Here is a 24,143-nt window from a genome sequence, read left to right on the forward strand (position 1 = left end):
AGTTACCTTTTTGGCCCCTGGTATTACAGAACCTTTTTTGAATTGATCATTCAGACAAGTGGCTAAAAAAGTTAATGTCAAGCCCGGTTAAGGCAAAAATGAAAGGAGTGTGTTTGGTAACGTGAATTTCTAGCAACCCAAAGGTACAAGCATTTCGCTACACCCACATTAACTTCTGCTAAACACGTGTATGTGACAAATAACATTTGATTTGAGGTTGTGTGACCGAATCTCATCATGGACAACTTTATAATTTTAGCAACTTCACAATGACTTTTTAGCTACTTTGCAACTACTTAGCATGTTAGCTTACCCTTTTAGCCAACTCTTAACTCCAACCCCTAGGCTAGCTAACGTTAGCAACAACAAATTGGAATGCATAACATATCATACATTTACAAATTTACAATTTGTGACATATTGCAGGATTTTCATTTCTTAACATAACATACAAAATGGATGATGGACATCACAAATTAATACATACCCTATGAAACGTAACATATCATACTAGAAGTAGTGTCTCGGTTTTACTTACAGAATAATACGAAATTATCTGACACAATGTTGCAATGGCACAGCTATAAAAACGAGTTTCTATTTCGGCTAACGACTGTTTCGGTTATGTACGCTTGTCTTCGATTCTATTCGTAAGCTGATACTTTCGCATCTGTTTCGGGTATTTTCGGGAGCTTTCGGCATGCTCGGTAACGGTCGTTGTGTTCAAATCTTCAGAACTACTTCTGGCCTGGATACTGAACTAAGAAAGGAACAGAAGAAAGAGGGAAACACAAAACAGTGGACGAGAGAAGGAGCCTGACAACGGAATGACGGTGCTGCAGGAACCTGTTCAGGTAACGAAGCAGTTTGCTATACCAAGAAGAAAACTGTCACATGCAGGACAAGAGGGATGTATTGTGGCTTGCACTGTTCCCTCCCTACCAGAAAGATCCACTACTGCTACACCGAGGCCTGAAAACAAATGTTTGGCCTAGCCAGCTAGCATTCCCCGAATAGTTGCTTCGTTGTCAAAATCGGTTCGTTGTCAAAAACTAGTGCCTGTTATTCAATATATAACGTTACTACACAGGGGGTACTCTTTCGAACTGCCACTGTCAGCCAGGTATCCGAAATTAGAGGGCGGTAGATGCCAGGTAACTTAACTGAAGTAGGTGCTCAGTCATTAGCCATATTTAACTAACTATCTACGTTAACTCACTAACGTTAACGTTAGTTAAGCAAGGTTTGTTTTGAATTATCTTGTTAATTTTAGCAAACTAGTTAGCTACTGGCAAACTCTATTAGATGGTTAGACTAACATAACTTGCTAACGTTAGCTAATTACTAACTTAAACTATGACAGTAAAGTGAGTTTTTCAAGATAACGTTATCTAAATGAAATAAGTTAGTTAGCTAAACGTTACAGCTGATCAGATTGATGTTTAACATTATTCCAATGTCGTTCTTTCTCTGCAGCATAACATTAGCTAACGCTAAAGTCGTTAATCTAAGTTAGATACTAGTAAGTTCGCTAACATGTCATTTAACAGTTATTTCAGGTTGTATAGTAAATGGTCATTTGACAGCTGAATTTAAAATATTGAAAACCACTGGCTAACGTTAGTTCGCTAACTACTCAATGCTAGCTAGCTACATGGATAACTGCTGCCTGCATTGACATAGCGTTTGTTGAACATTTGATGCAGCTAACGTTAGCCACTTGCCAGCTAACGTAACCTTAAATAATCAGATCTGACCTAGCCAAGTAACGTTACCGCAACTAACATAGTTAGTTACATTGCTAAGTTATCCTATGGCCACAGATGTTGGTATTGATTTCGAACGATGAAATAACGTTAGCTAAATGTTTGACACTTGCCACGAAAAACTGGATATCGCCAGAACTAGACATTTTTTCCCCCACTAGCATTGCCTGCCAGTCGAATGTAGCTAGCATATGGTTGTTTGCTGTGTCAACATTTCATAGCCATCTAGCTAACAGCCAGCCATAATATGGAATAGTCTGCTATAATAAGCTGCAAGCTTTGTATTCAACGAATGTTATCACCGCATGTGCTTATTGACTGATTAGGCCACCACCAGATCAGACAATCACAGTAGGCTATGTGACAATATGTAGAGATGCAGATAGGGGAAATGGGAGACATGGCATTATGTGTTCGTTTGTCTCCCTGTGTCTAGGCTGCTGTTTGGCATGCACTAAACCACTATGCCTACCGAGATGCTGTGTTCCTGGCTGAGAGACTCTATGCTGAGGGTAATGAAATCTATCCATCTTGTCTTGAGAAGATCCTGTCCATGCTGCAGCACGCCTGAGCACCTCGTGTTCCAGCTTACTGTGCTGACAACTGTACAGTTCCATCTGAATTCTTTAATCCATACAGATACTCCTAAAAGGTTTTGACATGATGGTGGCTTGTGGGGCCTGACTGACACATGCAAAACAGGTTTTCAAAGACATTGTCATTTCTTATAGAATAGCCTGTCGACTGCTGTTGCTTTAATGTGGAACGCACAACACTGCAGTGGACTATTAGGCTATAGCGTAGACATGAGTCGATCAAAATAACACATCAAGTATGAACATTCGTCACATGCCAAAAGGAATCTAATGCTGTCACACATGCCAAAAGGAATCTAATGCTGTCAGTGCATGTCTGAAAATGTCAGAGCCAAATGAATAGCATTTATATGTATAACTCCTAGTCATCTGGGAATGAGATTGTGTGTGTCAGGGTATGTATGTTAATTTAAATTCTGCGTTATTTGGATGCATTTCTTATCCTCCTCACAGTGCATTCGGAGGAGGCCCTCTTTCTGTTAGCCACATGCTACTATCGTTCGGGAAAGGCCTACAAGGCATACCGCCTTCTCAAGGGGCACAGCTGCACAACGCCACAATGCAAATACCTGCTCGCCAAGTGCTGTGTAGAACTGAGCAAGTAAGGATGTTATTTTGTTTCTGATGTTTTAGACCTCATAGCTATGATATTGTGCATGCTTTGAATCCAGAGTGCCAACATATTATTTTCTTGGCCATGCTGCATAATGCAGCCAAATGGATTTAGGGTCTTGCTCTTCTGTCATGCAAGAATTGACTACAATATTTCCTCAAACAAGGATTAAAGAGGGCCAGTCCGAGGACAAGAGGCCTGGATAGCTCCCCTCCTCTTTGACCCCAGTATGCTCACATCAGTGTTCCGGTCCTCTTCTTTTCCCAGGCTCGCAGAAGGAGAGCAGATCCTGACAGGGGGGGTCCTGAACAAACAGAAGAGCCAGGAGGACATTGTCACAGAGTTTGGAGACTCTGCCTGTTTCACATTATCCCTTTTGGGGCAAATCTATTGGTAGGATAACCATGTTCATTGCTTCATTGGTTAACAATCTAAAGCATTGCCTGGGAATGTTGAGAGCTGATTGCTTGTGTGCTAGCAATCACATAGCAATACCTAATGTTTTACTATGCAACTGAGTGATAAACGTTGTACCCTAGTGAATAGGGTTGGGCGTAGCAGTGCCTTGATGTTTGTTGAGATGGACACGTTTATTGTATCCCGTAGAAAACTTTGTTTATTCAGCTTCCCATGGTGTTGCTAATGAATTGGAGAGGAGGCATGTCAGTTAATGATATTTGGATGTTACCGTGGCCAATTCAAATGGACTATTTGAATGCAGCAAGGGGCTGCAGCAGCCTCCTAAGCAGAGGATGTGTCCCTTTCTACAGAGATACCGTATTTAGAACATGATGTAAGCTCAGCCAGTGGGCTAGATTGTCTGAGCATTTATCACTTAGTCATGAACATCATGCTACAATTTAGACATGCATGAATCACAATCAAAATGCTGTTGTCTCAATTTCTAAAGTGTAACCATCTCAGAAATCAGACTCTAAACAACAATGTGGTATTCTGGTATATTTCATAAATGCCCAGTGAGTGGTTGCTTCCTCTTATACATTAGAATTGAGGTACAGAAACAAGCTAATCCTGGCAAAGATATTAGCTGAAATGTTCTAAATTAGATTAACGTGACCAGGTGCAATGTGTTTTGTTGTGTGATTGCATGTGCGTGCCTGTCACCCATATGCATCAGTCAATATCGAGAATCATTTTTCTCCTGTCTGTGCAGCAAAACGGATCGTCTGGCCAAAGGTTCAGAATGTTATCAGAAGAGCCTGAGTATGAATCCTTTCCTGTGGTCTCCCTTTGAGTCCCTCTGTCAGATCGGTGAGTCAGTCAATCAGCTAGGGTGGGGAGGTAGTTAGTTATATAATGCATGTGAAGATGATAGAATATGTATTTGCATGAACAATAGAGTTTGATTCACTTGTCATAGTAAGACAAAAAAAAAGGGAAATTTACATGGGTCCTAATCCCATGCATGATGGCAGAACCAAATCTAATTCCCTGACCAGTGCTCAGGCTCAAATCCACTCTCTATTCCATTCCCCTGCTGATTATATTAACCTGTATCTTTGTTGTCAGGCGATCGTCCGGACCCGGAGCAGATCTTCAGACTGACGTCCCTGCAGTGCTTCAGCGGTGGGAGTGGAGCCCCTTCCCTGCTCCCCATCAGCCCCGCCCACACGCCAAGCCACAACATGCCCCACCGCCAGGTGGACACAGTGCTCATGGAGACGCCCCAGGACACCTTAGTACGTCCCTTCGACTCTCCCTCCCTCAGTCCATTTAAACCCAGTATTCCTGTCATCAATATTTTTCTACAGCTAGGTTTGGCTCTCTTTACAATGATGGCTTGCATTGCATTGGTACCAAGATGAGTGTTTGATCTGGTGTTTGGTCAGGGGTTGGGACTGTGGAAGAATGGGATCTGTGAACACTCAGGGTGTAACGGTAAACCTATTCTTATGGGGACCTGTCAAATTTGGACGCCTACTCATTCAAGGGTTTTTCTTTTATTTGTACTATTTTCAACATTGTAGAATAATAGTGAAGACATCAAACCATGAAATAACACGTAAAATCATGTAGTAACCAAAAAATTGTTCAACAAATCAAAATAGATTTTGAGATTCTTCCACCCTTTGCCTTGATGACAGCATTGCACACTGTTGGCATTCTCTCAGCCAGCTTCATGAGGTAGTCACCTGGAATGCATTTCAGTTGTAAGTCAATCCAGAAAATTATGAATGTTGAAAGTTTCTCAGGTGCATTTGTAAAAACCATCAAGCTCTATGATGAAACTGACTCTCATGAGGACCACCACAGGAAAGGAAGACCCAGAGTTACCTCTTCTGCAGAGGATAAGTTCAATAGAGTTACCAGCCTTGTAAATTGCAGCCCCAAAAAATGCTTCACATTTTCAAGTAACACATCTCAACATCAACTGTTTAGAGGAAACTGCGTGAATCAAGCCTTCATGGTCGAATTGCTGCAAAGAAACCACTACTAAAGGGCACCAATAAAAAGAAGAGACTTGCTTGGACCAAGAAACACGAGCAATGGACATCAGACCGGTGGAAATCCGTCCTTTTGGTCTGATGAGTCCAAATTTGAGATTTTTGGTTCCAACCGCCATGTCTTTGTGAGACGCAGAGTAGGTGAATGGATGATCTCCGCTTGTGTGGTTCCCACCGTGAAGCATGGAAAAGGAGGTGTGGGGGTGCTTTGCTGATGACACTGTCAGTGATTTTAGAATTCAAGGCACACTTAACCAGCATGGCAACCACAGCATTCTGCAGCGATACGCATAGTGGGACTATCATTTCATTTCAACAGGACAATGACTCAAAACACACCATCAGGCTGTGTAAGGGCAATTTGACCAAGAAGGAGAGTGATGGAGTGCTGCATCAGATGACCTGGCCCCCATAATTACCTGACCTCAACCCAATTGGGATGAGTTGGACTGCACAGTGAAGGAAAAGCAGCCAACAAGTGCTCAGCATATGTGGGAACTCCAAGAGCATTTCAGTCGAAGCTGGTTGAGAGAATGTCAAGAGTGTGCAAAGCTGTCAACAAGGCAAAGGGTGACTAGTTTGACGAATCTAAAATATACACTGCTCAAAAAAATAAAGGGAACACTTTAACAACACAATGTAACTCTGTCAATCACACTTCTGTGAAATCAAACTGTCCACTTAGGAAGCAACACTGATTGACTATAAATTTCACATGCTGTTGTGCAAATGGAATAGACAACAGGTGGAAATTATAGGCAATTAGCACGACACCCCCAATAAAGGAGTGGTTCTGCAGGGGGTATCCACAGACCACTTCTCAGTTCCTATGCTTCCTGGCTGATGTTTTGGTCACTTTTGAATGCTGGCGGTGCTTTCACTCTAGTGGTAGCATGAGACGGAGTCTACAACCCACACAAGTGGCTCAGGTAGTGCAGCTCATCCAGGATGGAACATCAATGTGAGCTGTGGCAAGAAGGTTTGCTGTGTCTGTCAGCGTAGTGTCCAGAGCATGGAGGCGATACCAGGAGACAGGCCAGTACATCAGGAGACGTGGAGGAGGGCAACAACCCAGCAGCAGGACCGCTACCTCCGCCTTTGTGCAAGGAGGAGCACTGCCAGAGCCCTGCAAAATGACTTCCAGCAGGCCACAAATGCGCATGTGTCTGCTCAAAAGGTCAGAAACAGACTCCCATGAGGGTGGTATGAGGGCCTGACATCTACAGGTGGGGGTTGTGCTTTACAGCCCAACACTGTGCAGGACGTTTGGCATTTGCCAGAGAACACCAAGATTGGCAAATTCTCCACTGGTGCCCTGTGCTCTTCACAGATGAAAGCAGGTTCACACTGAGCACGTGACAGACGTGACAGAGTCTGGAGACGCCGTGGAGAACGTACTGCTGCCTGCAACATCCTCCAGCATGACCGGTTTGGCGGTGGGTCAGTCATGGTGTGGGGTGGCATTTCTTTGGGGGGCCGCACAGCCCTCCATGTGCTCGCCAGAGGTAGCCTGACTGCCATTAGGTACCGAGATGAGATCCTCAGACCCCTTGTGAGACCATATGCTGGTACGGTTGGCCTTGGGTTCCTCCTAATGCAAGACAATGCTAGACCTCATGTGGCTGGAGTGTGTCAGCAGTTCCTGCAAGAGGAAGGCATTGATGCTATGGACTGGCCCACCCGTTCCCCAGACCTGAATCCAATTGAGCACATCTGGGACATCATGTCTCGCTCCATCCACCAATTCCCAGACTGTCCAGGAGTTGGCGGCTGCTTTAGTCCAGGTCTGGGAGAAGATCCCTCAGGAGACCATCCGCCACCTCATCAGGAGCATGCCCAGGCGTTGTAGGGAGGTCATACAGGCACGTGGAAGCCACACACACTACTGAGCCTCATTTTGACTTGTTTTAAAGACATTACATCAAAGTTGGATCAGCCTGTAATGTGGTTTTCCACTTTAATTTTGAGTGTGACTCCAAATCCAGACCTCCATGGGTTGATAAATTTGATTTCCATTGATAATTTTTGTGTGATTTTTGTTGTCAGCACATTCAACTATGTAAAGAAAAAAGTATTTAATAAGAATATTTCATTCATTCAGATCTAGTATGTGTTATTTTAGTGTTCCCTTTATTATTTTGAGCAGTGTATTTTGATTTGTTGAACACGTTTTTTGTTACTACATGATTCAATATGTGTTATTTCATGGTTTTGATGTTTTTATTATTATTCTACAATGTCTCCTGATGTTTAAGCATTGTTGTGGACCTCCAATTCTTATTTGTAGTGTGTGTGTGTGTGTTTCTCTCCAATTTCGATCATGTCTTGTCGCTGCAACTCCCCAACGGCCTCGGAGGCAAAGGTCGAGTCATGTGTCTTCCGCCCGCTTAACCCGGAAGCCAGCCACACCAATGTGTCGGAGGAAACACCGCTCACCTGAGGACCGAGGTCAGCCAGCAGGCGCCCGGCCTGCCACAAGGAATCGCTAGAGCGCGTTGAGCCGATTAAAGCCCTCCCCCAATAACCTGTCTAACCAAATATGCACAGAAGATCTGACAACCCGTGTCTCGTTCCCTTTCCCTCCCCTATAGGAATTAAACAGACTGAACCTGGAGTCTTCCAACTCCAAGTACTCGTCTCTGAACACAGACTCCGCCATGTCCTACATCGACTCGTCCGTCATCTCCCCGGACACCGTAGGGACTCTGGGGACAGGCGGCTCCCTGCTATCCAAACAAGTGCATAACAAGCCCAAGAGTGGGCGCAGTCTACTGGGAGGACCGGCAGCACTCAGCCCCCTCACACCCAGGTACCGGTGGTCTCACCCTGTACACTCACATATGAGGTGTTTTTTCTCAGTAGAGGCGCTATTACTTGCGTTGGGCTGTTTTTATCATAAGTGGATAGATGACGCATGCCTGTGTCAATCTGCTCATACGTGTCGTGTGGCACAGTATTTTGAGTGTGGCGTGTATTCCCTTTGTATTGAGGCACTCCCACGTGTTTCCTTCTTCGACTACGTTTACAGTGTCATTATGTAGGGTGTCCACCCACTCTGCCCAGAGTGGGAGGAAAAGACGCTTTGATGAAATTTCACTTATGATATAAAATAAATTTTACCAAGACAAATATGATTATTAATGTTCTAAGTCTTTCAGTGGGGTCTTTCAGTTTGCCTTCATTCATATTCATATTTTCTTGTATTTTGACCACTTATCTGGCCTCCATTGATTTAGTCACCTTAATTTTGGCCAATCTACAAGGGTGAAAACGCCAATAACTTTTTGGAATGGATTATGATAGAGACATGCGTTTTGCAGCATTAGTTTTCTTAGATGAGTACATGCCCAATTAATGTTATTTTACCCATTGCTCAAAATATGAGTTTTTAATTGGACACCCTACATTAGAGGCATATGCACTGGCACTCTCCTCAGAACATTATTCTATTATCAGCGATCACTCCGCTAGTAATTTGTCCATGGCTTTGAAAATTGTAGTCAAGTAACATTATCTAGGCTATAATTTGACATTGTGCTCCTGGCTGCAGTACATACTGGTCTCTCATTTACTCATCATCCAGCTCCATTGTCCACTAGTCTGTAATTAGGGAGACTGTAATGATTACTGCTTTCCAGCCTTTGTCCTCTACGACGGCTTTGTTCTGTGTGGTCTTTTCTACCTGTTACAGGCTTCTCTGGTACTGTAACTGGATGTAAATGGCGTCCATGGGGACTTCTGGATGATGGGCTAAATTATACAGAGCTGAATAAGTCAACAATGTATATTTTTATACTGAGAATCCATTTGATCTTATTCCCAGTTTTGGAATCTTGCCCCTGGAGCCCAGCCCAGGGGAACCCTTGTATCTTCAGAACTACTCTCACAGTGGCTCGGGGATGGAGCCGCCCCCTCCCGGAGTCCCACCAAAGAAGGTATGCACGCGTCATCGCTATAATGAAGACAACAACTGTTATGTGGCTCTCCTATTTGGAGTGTTGATCGAAGAGCAACCTACTGTGTATAAAAATGGATCTGTGCAATCTGAATAGAAAACATTTCAACTTCAGAGGAGATTCCTTTTAATTTCAGTGATGGATTGAACAATGAAGGCAGTCAGATGTTTTGTTGCACATTTTTTTAACAGTTTGTTCCCACTTCTCTCTCCAGTCTGTAGCGAGAATCAGTCAGGTGGGGACAAAGTCGGTGTTTGCACAGAGTGGTAACAGCAGGGAGGGCATCCCTATCCCCTTCAACCAGACTCAGACCACTGCCCCCCCACAGACCAGGTATGTGCTCATTACAAGGCCCATATGGACCCATGTTTACAGTATGGAAATGCAGAGATGTTGCCAAAAAGGACGGCTGTACTCACAATACTGGTTCATTTTCAGTGAGAATTCATGCAAGGTGAAATTGTGTAAATGTTATGAAATTGTGATCCATACTTGTTTTAAGTCTTGTGCTTTAAACGTGAAATGTCACTCATGGCGTTAGTGTTCTCTGTGCTTATGGTTGTCTAAGTATGAAGACCTGATGACCATTGTTCTGCTGTTTTTCTGTGCCTACTGTAGTACTACGCCTCAAGTGCTGAGCCCCACCATCGCTGCTCCCCCCAACGTGCAGCCCAGACGGAGCTCCAGACTCTTCACCAGTGCCAGCTCTACTGCCAAGGTAACATAGCAAAGACTCCTTTGGGAATTTGCCATTTTTTTTACATTTCAAAATGCATCATGATGATCTGACAAGTGGCACTTTCCAATATCTTGAAAACTTGACTGCTGATATTCAAAACATTATGGTATTATCAACAGTGGACTAATGAAACAAATACCAAAATATAGTTTGAGTGGATTTTTCCTTTAAACAAATAACCAAATACTGGGATTTGAGATGAACAGTAGGATTAAAAAAATAAAAAATAATAATATATTTTATTTGATTTATTTCACCTTTATTTAACCAGATAGGCTAGTTGAGAAGTTCTCATTTGCAACTGCGACCTGGCCAAGATAAAGCATAGCAGTGTGAACAGACAACACAGAGTTACACATGGAGTAAACAATTAACAAGTCAATAACACAGTAGAAAAAAATAGTCTATATACATTGTGTGCAAAAGGCATGAGGAGGTAGGCGAATAATTACAATTTTGCAGATTAACACTGGAGTGATAAATGATCAGATGGTCATGTACAGGTAGAGATATTGGTGTGCAAAAGAGCAGAAAAGTAAATAAATAAAAACAGTATGGGGATGAGGTAGGTAAAAATGGGTGGGCTATTTACCGATAGACTATGTACAGCTGCAGTGATCGGTTAGCTGCTCAGATAGCAGATGTTTGAAGTTGGTGAGAGAGATAAGTCTCCAACTTCAGCGATTTTTGCAATTCGTTCCTGTCACAGGCAGCAGAGAACTGGAATGAAAGGCGGCCAAATGAGGTGTTGGCTTTAGGGATGATCAGTGAGATACACCTGCTGGAGCGCGTGCTGCGGGTGGGTGTTTCCATCGTGACCAGTGAACTGAGATAAGGCGGAGCTTTACCTAGCATGGACTTGTAGATGACCTGGAGCCAGTGGGTCTGGCGACGAATATGTAGCGAGGGCCAGCCGACTAGAGCATACAGGTCGCAGTGGTGGGTGGTATAAGGTGCTTTAGTGACAAAACGGATGGCACTGTGATAAACTGCATCCAGTTTACTGAGTAGAGTGTTGGAAGTTATTTTGTAGATGACATCGCCGAAGTCGAGGATCGGTAGGATAGTCAGTTTTACTAGGGTAAGTTTGGCAGCGTGAGTGAAGGAGGCTTTGTTGCGGAATAGAAAGCCGACTCTAGATTTGATTTTCGATTGGAGATGTTTGATATGAGTCTGGAAGGAGAGTTTACAGTCTAGCCTGACACCTAGGTACTTATAGATGTCCACATATTCAAGGTCGGAACCATCCAGGGTGGTGATGCTAGTCAGGTGTGCGGGTGCAGGCAGCGAACGGTTGAAAAGCATGCATTTGGTTTTACTAGCGTTTAAGAGCAGTTGGAGGCCACGGAAGGAGTGTTGTATGGCATTGAAGCTCGTTTGGAGGTTAGATAGCACAGTGTCCAAGGACGGGCCGGAAGTATATAGAATGGTGTCGTCTGCGTAGAGGTGGATCAGGGAATCTCCCGCAGCAAGAGCAACATCATTGATATGTACAGAGAGAAGAGTCGGCCCGAGAATTGAACCCTGTGGCACCCCCATAGAGACTGCCAGAGGACCGGACAACATGCCCTCCGATTTGACACACTGAACTCTGTCTGCAAAGTAGTTGGTGAACAAGGCACGGCAGTCATCAGAAAAACCGAGGCTACTGAGTCTGCCGATAAGAATATGTTGATTGACAGAGTCAAAAGCCTTGGCAAGGTCGATGAAGACGACTGCACAGTACTGATTTGTGGTGCATATTTTTAACCAGGAAAACAAAAACATCAGTTTGCTTTCAAGTCTAGCATTTAAGTAGTGTAATGATATTTATGAGCAGAGATTGCAGTTATGTATTATTTTGTTCTATATAGAATAGAGTTTGGCACAAAACAGACTGGCACTGTGCTGGTGAGATACTTGACAAAGACGTTATTTTTTCCTTGTACTCTGTTAGTACTAAATGTCAAAAGCGAGGGGGGCAGACATGTATTTGACGTTAGCAGAGGTCTTTGAGATGCTAAACACGAACAAACATGCATTCCTCAACAGGAGAACAGCAAGAAGCTGAAAATGAAGTTCCCCACCAAAATCCCCAACCGGAAGACCAAGTCAAAAACTGGCAAGGGAGGCATCACCCCATCCAACCTGAACGAGAGCATTGAGATCCTCAAGCTGGACTCGTCCATGACAGAGGGGAAAGTCAGTATGGGCACTCCTCAGTTCCAGGCCTTCAGTCTGCAGAAGGCTGCTGCAGGTGAGTTGGGACACTGTTAGGATGAATTCTCAGACATTGACTTTCAATTCAATGATTCTTCTTTACCTGACCATATCAAGATGTTGAGCTGAGACGTAGGGATACACTGCCATTAAACAAATTATGTCAAAGTAATGCAGTAGTTTTGACTTTTTTTGAGTTTCTGTTATAATTGTAATACATTTCTATAGTCTTAGCCACCTTGTCATACTTTAGCTATGACTAACACAATGGAACAATGTCCTTACAAAGATGCCATCACAAGTCCATCTCCAACCCCTCTTTCCCCTCTGTGTTCCAGATGGCCTGATGTCGCTGATGCGAGACATCGGCCGGGGGTACCTGGCCCTCTGCTCTTACAACTGTAAAGAGGCCATCAGCATCCTGAGCCAGCTACCCTCCCATCACTACAACACAGGGTGGGTCCTGGGACAGATCGGCAGGGCCCACTTTGAGCTGGCCGAATACATGCAGGTAAGGGAGGACCCTCTTTTGCTAGGTTCACCTTTTCAAATCAAATCACATTTTATTTGTCACATGCGCCGAATACAACAACCTTACAGTGAAATGCTTACTTGCAAGTTAAGAAAAAGTGTCCAATAAAAAAAAAATATATATATATAAGTAACAAATAATTAAACAGCAGCAGTAAAATAACAATAGCGAGGCTATATTCAGCGGGTACCGGTACAGAGTCAATGTGCTGGGGCACCAGTTAGTCGAGGTAAAATGTACATGTAGGTAGAGTTAGTGACTATGCATAGATAATAACAGAGAGCAGCAGCAGCTTAAAAGAGGGTTCTGGGTAGCCCTTTGATTAGCTGTTCAGGAGTCTTATAGCTTGGGGGTAGAAGCTGTCAAGAAGCCTTTAGTCCTGTATTGACGCTTTGCCTCTGTTTCGTTGTAGGGCATAGCGGGATTTCTTATAAGCTTCCGGGTTAGCATCCCACTTCTTGAAAGCGGAAGCTCTACCCGTTATTTCAGTGTGGATGTTTCCCTTTAATCCATGGCATTTTGGTGGGGTACAGTTACTGTGAGGACGACGTCATCGATGCATTGACTGATGTGGTGTACTCTTCAATGCCATCGGAAAATCCCAGAACATATTCCAGTCTGTGCTAGCAAAACAGTTCTGTAGCTTAGCATCTGCTTCATCTGACCACTTTCTTATTGCCCGAGTCACTGGTGCTTCCTGCTTTAGTTTTTGCTTGTAAGCAGGAATCAGGAGGATAGAATTATGGTCAGATTTGTCAAGTGTGGGGCAAGGAAGAGCTTTGTACGTGTCTCTGTGTGTGGAGTAAAGGTGGTGTAGAGTTATAAAAAATAAATCCCCTCTGGTTGCACATTTAACATGCTGGTAGAAATGAGGCAAAACGGATTTAAGTTTCCCTGCATTAATGTCCCCGGCCACTAGGAGCGCCGTCTCTGGATGAACATTTTCCTTTTTGCTTATGGCTGGATACAGCTCATTGAGTGCGGTTTTAGTGCCCGCATTGGTTTGTGGTGGTATATAGACGGCTACGAAAAATACAGATGAAAACTCTCTTGGTAAATAGCGTGGTCTACAGCTTATCATGAGATGCTTTACCTCAGGCGAGCAAAACCTTGAGACTTCCTTAGATTTCGTGCACCAGCTGTTTACAAATATACATAGACTGCCAACCCTATTTTACCAGAGGCCGCTGTTCTATCCTGCCGAAAAAGCTTAAAACCCACCCGCTGTATGTTATTTATGTCATTGTTCAGCCACTACTCGGTGAAACATAAGATATTAGTTTTTAATGTCCCGTTGGTAGGATATACGTGATTGTAGTTCGTCTATTTTATTATCGATTGATTGTACGTTGGCTAATAGGACTGATGGTAAAGGTAGATTACCCTCTCGGCGACGGATCCTTACAAGGCACCCGGACCTTCGTCCTTGATACCTCCGTCTCTTTCTCCTGCAAATGACTGGGACGAGGGCCTTGTCGGGCGTCTGAAGTAAATCCTTCCCGTCCAACTCGTTGAAGAAAAAATATTCCTCCAGTACGGGGTGAGTAATCGCTGTCCTGATATCTAGAATCTCTTTTCGGTCATAAGACACGGTGGCAAAAACATTATGTACAAAATAACAGTAACAGATGACGCAAAAAAAACATGCACAATTGGCAACGGGATCGTAAAACGGCAGCCATCTCCTTCGGCGCCATTCTTATTATACCTAAAACGGATTGTGGGCATCTGAAGCTAGATGTCCTCCTGTCCTTACTACAATTTCACAGGGTTAAGATTGTCAATTGGATGCAAAGAGTGGTCGATGGCTGTGTATGGTGGCTTTTGCCACTTCTCAATGGTTCAATTAGAAACTTCTCACTCTTTGTCTCCTTTCCCCTTCCTGCAGGCGGAGAGGATCTTCTCGGAGGTGCGGCGCATCGAGAGCTACCGGGTGGAGGGCATGGAGATTTACTCCACCACCCTGTGGCACTTGCAGAAGGACGTGGCCCTGTCGGCGTTGTCCAAAGACCTCACCGACATGGACAAGAATTCACCAGAGGTACATAGTTAACTAACACACTGGGACAAACCGTTGCATGTACCGTATCCACATGTCTAGTCCTGGACTAAAAAGTACGTTCAATTGAGACTTTTCCATTGGGAAATGCTAACAAGTGATTCTAATTTTGTTCCTTTTGCTCCTATTTCTATCATTACTCATACCCTTTTCTCTCCTTATATTCCCTCCCTCCTCCCCAACACTCTCTATTTTTGTCTTAGGCATGGTGCGTGGCTGGTAACTGTTTCAGTCTGCAGAGGGAGCATGACATAGCCATTAAGTTCTTCCAGCGTGCCATCCAGGTGAACCCGGGCTTTGCCTACGCCTACACGCTGCTAGGCCATGAGTTTGTCCTCACAGAGGAGCTGGAGAAGGCTCTGGCCTGCTTCCGTAACGCCATCAGAGTTAACACACGCCACTACAATGCCTGGTGAGTTAGTGGACAACCTTGGAGTGATAGTGGATGTGACAAAATCTGAATTACAATCGTAATAGATGAAAATTCTCTTATGTTTATTATATTACCATACTATGTTATCTTATTCCCTCCATATCGTAGTACTCCAGTCCGGTCTCGAGACCACATGTTGAGTTCTTGTGTTGGATACATTTGTATTCGGTCTTGTCTCGGACAGTGAGGACCCGTAATTTCTTCCCAAGACCAGTAGAGTAAAACACTCATAATTATCAGCTTCCGTTCAGCTAGCGCATAAAACCGCTTCGCCAGGCCAACATTAATATCTTAACAGCCTTTATTATAGACATGTTTGAGCAGTGGCGAACCTATAGGCCTTCAGTGTGTGACAGGTTCGTGATTCTGAAAGGACAGCAACTGTAATATTATAGCACTTTTTGTACACACAAAGGGCCAGTGGTGTAGTGGAAGGTATAGGCAGGTTTAAACCCTATACCCAGTTGTTTTTAAGTGGGAATTGCTTATACTCACTACTTAATCCCTACTGATGCGTATCAAAGTAGTGTAGTGGTGATATAAGACTTAGTATAATAGAGAAATCATGCAAAAAGTAGCCTACACAATCGCAAAGCACGTGAAATATATTCACATGCGTGCCGCACACGCCAAATTTCAGAGGAATATCATCTGCAGGCATCAAGAGTGTGAAGCTGTCAACTGCTTTTGGCATGGAGTAGCTCACAGAAGAATGATATTGGTAGCCGGTAGTGTAGGACAGACGTTTCAACATAACTACTAGTAAATGCTAAATAAGGCAACAATGGGTATGTAAACCAGGTATTGAAAATTTTAGTCTGAAGTGTTGGTTAGTTTACTATTTGTGATGCGCAATTGTTTGCATCGGGGGAGTAGACATGGATGAGCCTGGGTTGTCAGAGGCCTATTATAGGAAAACAGGACTATTCACACAGGGAGCCTTTCCTTCACTGGGTGGGCCATTTGGGAACATTTTGTCAAAATTGGAGTATACTGACTTCTCCAGGCACCACTACAACACTGCATAGGGCCGATGGAAAGACAGCAGTCACACAGCATGATGTTAAAGGATAAGCAGTCTATAACCTCGGACATAATAAGCCAGTAGGTCCCAATCATAAGAATACAAAAACACAACCATTTAAGCATTTCTCAATCAAAATGTATAACAACTACTTCCCATTGCAAAAAAACATTTCATGTTTAGCACACAAAGTAACCAACCGTTAACCTAAGGTTTTTAAAGGGGACTGACAGCGTTTTAACTACTTTGCAGATATGAAACAATCATAATATCAGTCAAAAATATCAAATTCCCAGTTTATGCTTCAAAACCAACTGTATAAGAGGTTTTAAAAAATGTTATAGTTTACATCATGGAATGTTCAGTCAAATAAGGCATTGTTGGCAGAATAGTTGGATACAGTTCAATGCATGATTCATATAATTCACCAATGCAATTATTGATAATCCCAAAACTTTTTATCAGGCTGTAAATCACAGCTGGCCTGGTACATTGTTTGCTGCCTTCATTTGGGATGCATTGTTTCAATGAATCAATATGAAAACGGATGAATGTAACTAAGGTTGGGAATGTCAATATAATCAAACCAGCAAGGATCACAAGTTACTCATAACGTGGCTAATAGGCTAGCGTATCTATTTATGTAGCAAGCTAAAAACATTGAGCCGAACACTAGCTAGCTAGTTAGCTAGCTAGCAGGATGTCATGCCATCGGAGGATTGAGTGAGAATTTTTTGTCCCTCATCGTTTTTTTGTGGCTATACAAAGCTAGAGATGTAGGTGTCTTTTGGTTAGCTAGCAAGAACTTGAATGACTTAGCATATATATCTCTTGCATTTGCAAATTCACCCTGGCTTTCTACTCCGATTTCAGAGCACTCTCGTCTGAGTGTGCCAGAGCGCGGAACTGAATTTACGAACGCACAACACCTGATGAATATCGGAATGGCCTATTTAATTAGGGCCGATTTCAAGTTTTCATAACAATCTGTATTTTTGGGCGCCGATATAACGAATTAATTAAAAAATATATATATATATTTTTTTACACCTTTTATTTAATCTTTATTTAACTAGGCAAGTCAGTTAAGAACACATTCTTATTTTCAATGACGGCCTAGGAACGGTGGGTTAACTGCCTCGTTCAGGGGCAGAAAGACAGATTTTCAGCTTGTCAGCTCGGGGGATACAATCTTGCAACCTTACAGTTAACTAGTCCAACGCCTGAGACTGCCTGTTAAGCAAATGCAGTAAGCCAAGGTAAGGTGCTAGCTAGCATTAAACGTATCTTACAAAAAACAATCATAATCACTAGTTAACTACACATGGTTGATATTACTAGATATTATCTAGCGTGTCTTGTGTTGCATATAATCTGATTGAGCGGTGGTAGGCAGAAGCAGGCGCGTAAACATTAATTCAAACAGCACTTTCGTGAGTTTTGCCAGCAGCCCTTCGTTGTGCGTCAAACATTGCGCTGTTTATGACTTCAAACCTATCAACTCCCGAGATGAGGCTGGTGTGACCGAAGTGAAATGGCTGGCTAGTTAGCGCGCGCTAATAGCGTTTCAAACTTCACTCGCTCTGAGCCTTGGGGTGGTTGTTTCCCTTGCTCTGCATGGGTAAAGCTGCTTCGATGTGGTGGCTGTTGTCGTTGTGTTGCTGGTTCGAGCCCAAGGAGGAGCGAGGAGAGGGACGGAAGCTATACTGTTACACTGGCAATACTAAAGTGACTATAAGAACATCCAATAGTCAAAGGTTAATGAAATACAAATGGTATAGAGGGAAATAGTCCTATAATAACTACAACCTTAAACTTCTTACCTGGGAATATTGAAGACTCATGTTAAAAGGAACCACCAGCTTTTACATGTTCTGAGCAAGGAACTGAAACGTTAGCTTTCTTACATGGCACATATTGCACTTTTACTTTCTTCTCCAACACTTTGTTTTTGCATTATTGAAACCAAATTGAACATGTTTCATTATCTACTTGAGGCTAAATTGATTTTATTGATGTATTATATTAAGTTAAAATAAGTGTTAATTCAGTATTGTTGTAATTGTCATTATTACAAACACATTTTTTTTTTAACCGGCCGATTAATCGGTATCGGCTTTTGTTGGTCCTCCAATAATCGGTATCGGCGTTGAAAAATCATAATCGGTCGACCTCTAATAGTTAGTCAAGAACACTCTAGATAACATGTAATCAGCTCTGCTACGTTGAGTAAAATGGTCAGTGAGGTGTGCTTAGGTGCTTGGTTGGTACAAGCATGCATTGGCTGGCAAGGTGCAGAAGGACGAGGGCACAATTCCCCATTTGTTTAGCTGAAAAAGTTTGAGAGTGTTTATCTAATGTTCCTTCGTTAGATTTTATCTTGCTCAGGCTAGCAGTAGTTGTTTTTCTTGTTGATGTGCATAACTGAGGTAGAGAGAGCCCACCTTTTCATGGTTGTTTGATCAATAAAAATGTAAAGTTCCCAAATGCCACGTTATGACCGTGATGTTTTACATATTTGCAGAAATCCATTCAGGTGTATTTTGTGGCTTTTCGCGAATGTGTTCTAATGATCTAAAATTGCTCTGTTACAACTGCCTGTAAACACAGTCCAGTTCAAAGTGAAGGATTGCAGGCCCATGTGGCAAATGGCTTGTTTGTATAAAGGTCTACTGTAGTTCTGATTGGCTATTGCGCACCGGTCTGTCTAAACGCACGGCCGCTTTCCCACTTTGTGTATATGAACAGATTTATATAAGATTTCATATTGCTAAAATGCGTCCAATTTCGCCTTTGGCCGCCTATCCTTCCAGTTCTCTGTTGCCAATGACTGGAACGAATTGCAAAAATCACTTAGCTGGAGACTCCAGCTATCTCCTTCTCTAACTTTAAGCACCAGCTGTCAGAGCAGCTCACAGATCACTGCACCTGTACATAGCCCATTTCTAAATAGCCCATCCCCATACTGTTAATTATTTTATTATTTTGCTCCTTTGCACCCCAGTATCTCTACTTGCACATTCATCTTCTGCACACATATCACTCTTGTGTTTAATTGCTAAATTATAATTATTTTGCCACTATGGCCTATTTGTTGCCTTTACCTCCCTTGCACACACTGTACATAGACTTTTTTTCGATTGTGTTATTGACTGTATGTTAGTTTATTCTTGGCCAGGTCGCAGTTGTAAATGAGAACTTGTTCTCAACTACCCTACCTGGTTAAATAAAAAATAAAAACACAAGTTATTTTCAAAGAGTTGGCTAACAGCGAGTGCGCTGCAATAAACAGTTCCACTCACCAGAGAATGATTATTTGAAACGTAACTTGTTTTAAGTTATTCTTGAAAAGGGAGAAGCTAACAAATTAACAACAACATGCTCTTATATAACACCTGCTGCAGCCGCTGCAAACTAGACAACAAAAGCTAGCTAGCTAGACCGTGGGAAATCTACTGCTTGCTATTGCTGTTGGCCTTAAAAAAAAAAATGGCAGTTTCTATATGTTTTTGTAAAAACGGGCCCACCTCATTAAGTCAATGTGATTGGTTGATTTTACTGTCACTCCAAATTTTGCCCTATTACAGTTGAATGGCAGATGCATTTATCTAGCTTCTGATGGCCTAGACAATGGCTGACTAAGTTAGCTACATTTATCTCCTCAGAGACCAGCAAAGAAAAATCCTGGTTGGATCTTTTTTTTTCCCGGCAGCGTTAACCTTTTTCTTTACAACAAAAACTGAAGCGGTTAAATCAGAACATCATTGAAAATATTATAATTATTTTATTAATCCTTAGCCTTCTCTGAAGGTGTAGAAGGCCCGTTGTTCCCCACTGTGTTTGGGTTAGTAATCATTTGTAATGGCTCTATTTTTCCTCAGCATGCATTTTTTCACTATTCTGAATGTCTAAAGAATCCATATGTTCTGAAATATGTACCCCAAAATACTGGACATTTTGACCTCTTATGGTGATGATTTGACAATTGCAATCATGGTCTTGAATTAGACTCACATTTTTTTCTGGTCTTGACTCTGTCTCGGGCCCTCTCCGGTCTTGACTCGGACTCGATCCGGTCTTGAATTGGTCGCGCTTTAGGTATTCCCGAACACAACACTATATTACCTTAATCTAAAGTCTCTAAGGAATTAAAGCTTAAACCTCATATTTTGATGATATTGAATAATTTATGATTATGGGAGACACTTACCTCATCTTTTTATTCTGTTTTCTCTTCGTCCCTCCATCTCCAGGTATGGCTTGGGGATGATCTACTATAAGCAGGAGAAATTCAACCTGGCAGAGATTCACTTCAAGAAGGCACTTAGCATCAACCCTCAGAGCTCTGTGCTCCTCTGCCACATCGGAGTGGTGAGTGGCCTGCTACACTGTCTCTTTCAGCTCACTCAGTCAGCTCACTTACAAAAATACTTTATGAATCATATTTATTATTATTCTTACTATTTTCAAAGCCTGTAGTGTTTTACATTTGGTACTTGAGTCATATTTCCAATGTTCTTTATGGCACATTATCTTGCTCCATGTTGCCTGTTTCCACACAGGTTCAGCATGCACTGAAGAAGTCTGACCATGCTTTGGAAACCCTGAATAGAGCGATCAACATAGACCCCAAGAACCCTCTATGCAAATTCCACAGGGCCTCCATCCTCTTCGCTAATGAAAAGTACAAGGTAGGTCCATATGGCATTTCACAAGCGAACACTGACTAACCTACTTTTCAGCACAATTCCTCTTCTTCCATATTATCATTATTCACTGCATTTTCTACTGGTTAAGTCTAAGAAAAGGTTTTTGTGTTCCCTTTTCAGGCGGCTCTACAAGAGCTTGAAGAGCTGAAACAAATAGTGCCCAAAGAGTCCCTTGTTTACTTTTTAATAGGAAAGGTAAGCAAACGTAAACTTTATTTTCTTTGTGGGGATTACGAGGAAAGGAGTCGACTATAAGTGAAGAATTTACTGTCACTTTGATATTCATACTCAATAATAGACCACTTTACATTCACCTCTCAAATATCATACGTCTGACTTTGTGCAATGCACTAAATAGCTATGAGATGTTTATGACATCAAATTTTATGTCACATGCGCCGAATACAACCGGTATTACTGTGAAATGCTTACTTGCAAGCCCTTAACCAAACAATGCAGAGTTTAAAAAAAAGTAAGAAATGTGTTAAATAAAGGAGAGATGGTAACACAATAACAATAACGAGGCTATATACAAGGGGTACCGGTACCGAGTCTATGTGTATGGGTAAGTTGAGACAGTTTACGAATGTATTCATATGGGTGGTGTGTCCTGCTCTAATCATATGCTTTCCTCCCTATTGCTCCCCTCAGGTGTATAAGAAGCTGGGTCAGACACACTTGGCATTGATGAACTTCTCCTGGGCCATGGACCTGGATCCCAAAGGAGCCAACAATCAGATCAAAGAGGCCATAGACAAGAGGTACCTCCCTGATGACGAGGAGCCTGTCACTGAGGACTACCCCTATGACTCAGGTACAACCACTGTGACTGCCATAACAGACGGATGCATAGCTATGACCATTTAGTTCCCTGTTAATGACAGCAATGACCTGTACATTTGTTATGCGCTACATGATCATTTATGAATGCAAAGTATTTGACAGCCTTAAAATTAAACATTGAGTACTAGTATTAAGTCATTTTGAGTTAATATTCTTCTGAATTTGAATAGTATATGTGAAACACTCCAGAAAGGTGTGGCCTACCACTGAAGTACATATTTTAGGGCGAGAATACCAATATGGTCAGGCTTCTGTCTGTTACTTCAAGAAGGAAGCTGAAAAGTCACTGTCAGGAGCCATGCTTTGACCTCTGACCTCCACCTTGTCCCCAGCAGCTGAGGTGGAGGAGTCGCAGGAGAGCAGTATGACCGACGCAGACGACACGCAGCTCCACACCGCTGAGAGCGATGAGGTCCTGTAACCCCCCCCCCAGACCCTACCCCTTCACACAGACCCCTCCTTTGGACTTAAAAACCATGCCAACCTGGAGCCAACCTCTGGACTCCAGTATTAAAGAGGAAGAGGAAAAAAAGGAAAACAAACTGCTGCTAATACAGTACCTCCGATTGTTTAAAAAAAAAAAAAAAATTCTGCTATTTCTTGGTTTTGTTTTCTTCTACCCCCAACTCCCACCATCCTCGTCCTTCTCCTGTCATGCCTTAGTCCTCACTGGCTTATCATTATCGTCAGGTCCCATGCAGCCATGTGTGGATGTTATTTTTTTATTTTTTGGTTTGTTTTTCCTAGAATACCACATCAGCACCACATCGCCCCATCAGTGCTGATTTTGAATGTCCCGCCCCTCTTCATTGAAAGACATAATTTTCTCTTTTAGGTTTGGAGCACTGCGTTCATGCCCACGGAAGAAAAATAAGCAACAAACATTCATGGGCGTTCATGTCTTAATGTTTAGTTTTTTAAATGTTTTTTTTTTATCAGCTTTACCCTGAATAAACACTTGTTGGTTCCTCTCTGCTGATTGGTCCGTGAGTAAATGTATGGGAGAGGATTGAGGACAAGCACATTTCTCGCCTTTTCTCCGAGGCGTTGGGACGTCCAAGGTGTTCCAACCATGGCTATGGCCCGGCGAGTTTCATTGATCTAGCAATGACCGATGTCTCGATCACAGATAAATAAATATAAGAGACATATTTAACCATGTTTGTTTTAGAAGTGCCTCTCATTGACAACGATGTGAAAAGCCAGTGGTTCATCCAACCTGTCAACAAGATTCAATGTGCAGTTCTTTTGATGTGATTCATCATGAAATACTTCTAGAAACAAATGTGCAAAAATATGATAATCATCCACAGGTTTAGCCTGAGTGCCAGTCTGTTTGTGCCATCATGCCAACTACTTGTCATTCATCGTCGTGCCAAACATGTTTGGCTTGACAATGACAGTAATGGAGTTGGAAAGAGCACAAACTGATCTGGGACAAGGCTAACACAGGTTGGTTCTCACTGACTGCATTAATACAAGGTATGATGATGGGGATTAAATGCCCAGTTTCAATATTTGGATGCATGTGATCCCCTAGAATTAATCACACAAATATCAAAATGTGTGTTTGGGGAATTTCACATTGATTCTGTGTGTATGTATACAATGTTTCTTGATGTGCTTAACGTACAGTTGGGAAAGGCAAAAATCTCAATGCCACATTCAGAAATATTGCCCCATATCAAGGAGTTGAAATGCCTTTCCTAAAGTTCTGATAATTTTTTCTAAGGCATAGTGTATGGATACGTGTAACTTAAAATGTGTCCTCTGCACAGCCAGGTCAAAATATTATGTTCTCATTTTGCAAGTGCGTTGGGGTCTTAATTTAAAATGTGTTCTGTCTTTGGGGATAATGTCTGTTCATGTATATATGTGCTATTCATTTTAAGGATATTTGAAATGATAGAATAAACTACTTTAAACATGTGCTCTGTTTGACTGCCTTGTACTCCCCCAAAATGTGAATGTCAGTAAATATAAGACTTATTGGCTGCATCTGCCTTTACAAAGACCTGATAAGACCATGTATTTTAGTAGATGCTGATCAGATTGGCTAATGATTGGAACAACAGTTTGTAGCCTAGTTAAAATTTGAAGTATGGATTTATATCACAAGTCTCATAATGAATTGCATTGAGAACACTAATGATTAGTTCATGATTTATAAGTGGGGGAAACCTAGATTGTTTCCGGACAGGAGAAGAAG

At 42.4% G+C, this 24,143-nt stretch overlaps 1 protein-coding gene across 2 annotated transcripts; it reads left to right on the top strand.

Moving 5' to 3' along the window:
- The first annotated feature begins 634 nt into the window (after positions 1-634).
- Positions 635-23,863, top strand: LOC115104026 (cell division cycle protein 27 homolog). Of its 2 annotated transcripts, none has more exons than XM_029625165.2 (19): positions 635-854; positions 2,203-2,278; positions 2,816-2,963; positions 3,243-3,368; positions 4,150-4,247; positions 4,506-4,675; positions 8,032-8,249; positions 9,264-9,375; positions 9,611-9,729; positions 10,015-10,114; positions 12,167-12,371; positions 12,673-12,845; positions 14,755-14,907; positions 15,129-15,337; positions 20,636-20,753; positions 20,945-21,073; positions 21,212-21,286; positions 21,743-21,905; positions 22,267-23,863. In XM_029625165.2, exons 1-19 carry the CDS (start codon positions 828-830, stop codon positions 22,353-22,355), a joined length of 2,508 nt encoding a protein of 835 aa, XP_029481025.1. In that variant the 5' UTR covers positions 635-827; the 3' UTR covers positions 22,356-23,863. The 2 variants fall into 2 exon arrangements, with proteins under 2 accessions (XP_029481025.1, XP_029481026.1); XM_029625166.2 differs by having other exon boundaries at positions 637-854; positions 22,270-23,863.
- Positions 23,864-24,143: the final 280 nt, after the last annotated feature.

Source organism: Oncorhynchus nerka, linkage group LG21 (genome assembly GCF_034236695.1).
Source record: "Oncorhynchus nerka isolate Pitt River linkage group LG21, Oner_Uvic_2.0, whole genome shotgun sequence".
Taxonomy (NCBI): domain Eukaryota; kingdom Metazoa; phylum Chordata; class Actinopteri; order Salmoniformes; family Salmonidae; genus Oncorhynchus; species Oncorhynchus nerka.